General features: G+C 25.5%; 2 protein-coding genes across 3 annotated transcripts in view; both read right to left on the bottom strand.

Moving 5' to 3' along the window:
* Nucleotides 1-2,586, bottom strand: part of LOC108684671 (probable cytochrome P450 12b2, mitochondrial) — a 7,652-nt gene extending 5,066 nt beyond the window's left edge. For both annotated transcript variants that reach the window (XM_018189115.1, XM_018189114.1), the window contains exons 1-2: nucleotides 2,527-2,586; nucleotides 451-692 (exon numbers count right to left, since the gene is read on the bottom strand). In XM_018189115.1, coding sequence (XP_018044604.1) covers nucleotides 451-667 — 217 coding nt within the window. In that variant the 5' untranslated portion in view covers nucleotides 668-692; nucleotides 2,527-2,586. The remainder of the gene's footprint in view (nucleotides 1-450; nucleotides 693-2,526) is intronic.
* LOC108684674 (NTF2-related export protein) overlaps nucleotides 2,406-3,461 on the bottom strand; it is a 1,646-nt gene continuing 590 nt past the window's right edge. The window contains exons 2-4 of the mRNA XM_018189118.1: nucleotides 3,179-3,265; nucleotides 2,959-3,103; nucleotides 2,406-2,654 (exon numbers count right to left, since the gene is read on the bottom strand). Of these exons, the coding sequence (XP_018044607.1) occupies nucleotides 2,476-2,654; nucleotides 2,959-3,103; nucleotides 3,179-3,265 (411 nt within the window). The 3' untranslated portion in view covers nucleotides 2,406-2,475. The remainder of the gene's footprint in view (nucleotides 2,655-2,958; nucleotides 3,104-3,178; nucleotides 3,266-3,461) is intronic.

Here is a 3,461-nt window from a genome sequence, read left to right on the forward strand (position 1 = left end):
AATTGGATATATATATATATATATATATAAATTCACGCAGAAATATTATTAGGTATTTAAATCCATTATGATCAATAAGGTTTCTTTTTAAAAGAAAATGTATTAAATAACAAACAAAAAATTTAAATGTGTAAAGTGACTCGAATTTATTTATTATCTGTTATGATTTTGTCATTATTTATCTAAGCCATTATGCGATTGAAGGACATATTAAAGTAGAAACAATATATGTATAATGATAAAAATAAAATATCGTATTGATGCTTAGCATTGTATATTTAATTTTTATGTTGGCTTACTAATTAATAACTAATCTGAAGATTCTCATTATTTGTTACATTATATATTCGAAATTGCATATCATTCAATCTTGCTTCAATTTTAGATACAAATTTGAATTTGAATAATAACGATTAATGATTTCTAATAGGCATCAATAAAATAACTCACCTATGTAAGGCAGAAATCTGAATAAATTGCCAATCAAAGGTAATGCTTTTGGACCAGGAATATCCTCGGTTGGTCGTACGTGTTGCAAATTATTGCTCATGTCCACTATTTCATTATATCCTGTCGGATAATTTCTGATCGATCTTGTGCGAGATTGCATTTTTAATGGCAAACGCATATTGTTGACTTCGCGAATAAAAATTCTGGTCCGCGTCATATTTAATCGGATTTCTTTTGATTTTCTACAACATATCAATATCTACTTGTTCGATAACACTGAAAGTTTTATCATTGGTTCATATGTTCATTATGATTAAGGCCCGATATACCACCAATATAAGACTAACTTTAATCTCAGTTTACTGTTTACTTTTTCTAATTCTTACAATCAGAAAAAGATAAGAAATAAATTGAAGCGAGATAAAAATTAATCTAAGTATAGCGTTGGCATTTTTATGGCAATGTATATATCATTCAAGAAATGTATATTTGGGATACTTGTTTAAATTAAAATAGAAAAATCACAAATTTGAGGCACAAATAAGTATTAAATATCAAACATTTTCTGTTACATACATTGTTATATGCATTACGCTTTTAATAAACGAAGGAATAAGATCTAAATTTTGTTTCTGTATAAATATTGAAACATAAGAATTTCGTACTCAATTTTTTTTATCCCATACATGGAAATTTTTTTATTTTCAATAAAATAAAAGATAATTACGATATATATATTATTAAATTTTACATGGTTTATATTAATTGATAGTGATGCTAATAATGTGGAAAAGCAATTTTAATTGAATATTTACTTAAAATGATATTCTTTTACCACAGACTGCTCAATTCTAAATAAGCACACATAGTATTTTGTAAATTTATGAGATAATTTTTATCAAAGTAATATACAAATGATATTAATAATAAAATATTATATAAGCATAAATCCGTAATCATTCTTTAGAAAATTGTTGCATGTGCTCAGATTTAACAATCAATTCATGGAATATTCTAGAAAAGAAATACGTACCGTACTGGAGTGTAAATTATCTGCTCACTTGTACTGTACGTAGTGATAATGCACTATCAGAATTAAGAGCATGTATATAACACTCGATGTAATACTGTGTCAAAGAATTTAAAAATACGGAAAAATTAAAAGAAATAGAGTAATTTTAGTATATCTTTCAATTTTTTTTTTACAGATTTGATGGTCTTTCGATCGACAAACGTTCTTTTCGATGTTGAGATAACTTACTCATTGCGTACGAAACAAAAGTCAAATTATATTTGAGGATTTCTTCTTGACCTTAATGATTTTAATACTCGGTTCTTAACAATGTCTCAAATATTCACAATAAATTCGTAAACATTTAATAGGTCACAGAAATAAAATCGACAACTTATTTTTCTTTGTGTAAATACATTTTTGAAAATAGAAAATTCTATTCTCTATAATACAAAAAAAAATCGACTTTTATATCTTCTATTACTTTTCCTTTCCTATAATAATTTTATTTGTGTGCGTATCTTGTCTTGAATTTTTTGTAATTTCTTTTGTAAAATTACTCAGTTACTTTCAACAGTACAATTTCAACCAATATATTAGTTCATTAATATAAAAGTTTAATATTACTTTTATACGTTAATATAAAAAATTAAAGATAAAAAAGTTACCAAATCTTTTTAATTGAATTTTGTTCAGTTTTAGCTGAATGACTCTGATGACAATGTACTAAATTGCTTTGCTATTATGTTGTCATATAAGTAAATATATATATTGTGAATTTACTGTGTGCATGTGTGTGTGTGTGTGTGTGTGTGTGTGTGTGTGTGTGTGTGTGTGTGTGTGTGTGTGTGTGTGTGTGTGTGTGTGTGTGTGTGTAGATACATATATATATCTATATATGTATTAGTATGCATATATTGTACATATGTTACAGGAGAGAAATTTCTCAAAATATTGAGTTTTTACAGTATAAAATAAGTTTATTATAATCTTAATGCACCTACTTAATGTAACTAACTTGTATTGTTATCTAATAGCTCTTGTGCTCGAAAACAGTCGCTTACAATTTTCCATTTATCGCCTATAGCCGTAATTAAAAAGGTTTGATTGAATGATTTTGAATTCTTCTCGTCATATTTTACTTGACCGCCAATCTTGACAAGAAATGTTAATTGGTTGGCTACCTCTGGACCTATTGTTAACATAGTACAGACACAACAATAGAAAATTTTTGGTTTCGCGTATTATTGAGATAAATATTTACATAATGAATTAAATGTATAAGCATTAAAATAAGAGAAGTTATTTAGATGCGACTGAGAATTTATTTCTATCAAATATAAATTCTATCAAAATTTAAGTTATAAAATTAAGATACAATATATAATGTGCAATATTATTTAATATTTATAAATTTCTATTTGATATTTTTATATAGTAAAAAATACAAATTTATTATAATTCATTTATTTAGTGCAGTTATTGAAGCCTGTTACCTGTAATTGGTTGAGCATCAAGAGTATGAACGGTATGTTCTGAAGGTGGTAAATCTGTCCAGAATTTTTGTATAGTTTCTTTGCCTGTTACACCATTTCCATTCCATATCAGAGTAGCAGTATCCATATACATTCTTGAAATCAACTAAAATTATATATTAATTATATTAATATAAAATAATCAAGAAATAATATATTTAACAATATTATTATTACTTACATATCTCCGCTTGTCTAAAGATTCATAATATAACTTTGTGAAGTCTTCTGCGGTGCGACAAGCATGGTCAATTTTAGCTTTCAAATCCTAAATAAACAAATGTAAAAATCAGGAACAAATAATTAAATATTCTAAATATATAAATTAGCAGCTAATTAATCATTTTTATAACTTTTAATTTTAACAGAAATAAAATCGCCAGGAAAATAACAGCAATTCAATGATTAGTATCCGAAATAACTGAGTCTTAAATACGTTAAATGTTAAATATGTTAAATATGTT

The sequence above is a fragment of the Atta colombica genome, unplaced genomic scaffold, assembly GCF_001594045.1.
Source record: "Atta colombica isolate Treedump-2 unplaced genomic scaffold, Acol1.0 scaffold137, whole genome shotgun sequence".
Lineage (NCBI taxonomy): Eukaryota > Metazoa > Arthropoda > Insecta > Hymenoptera > Formicidae > Atta > Atta colombica.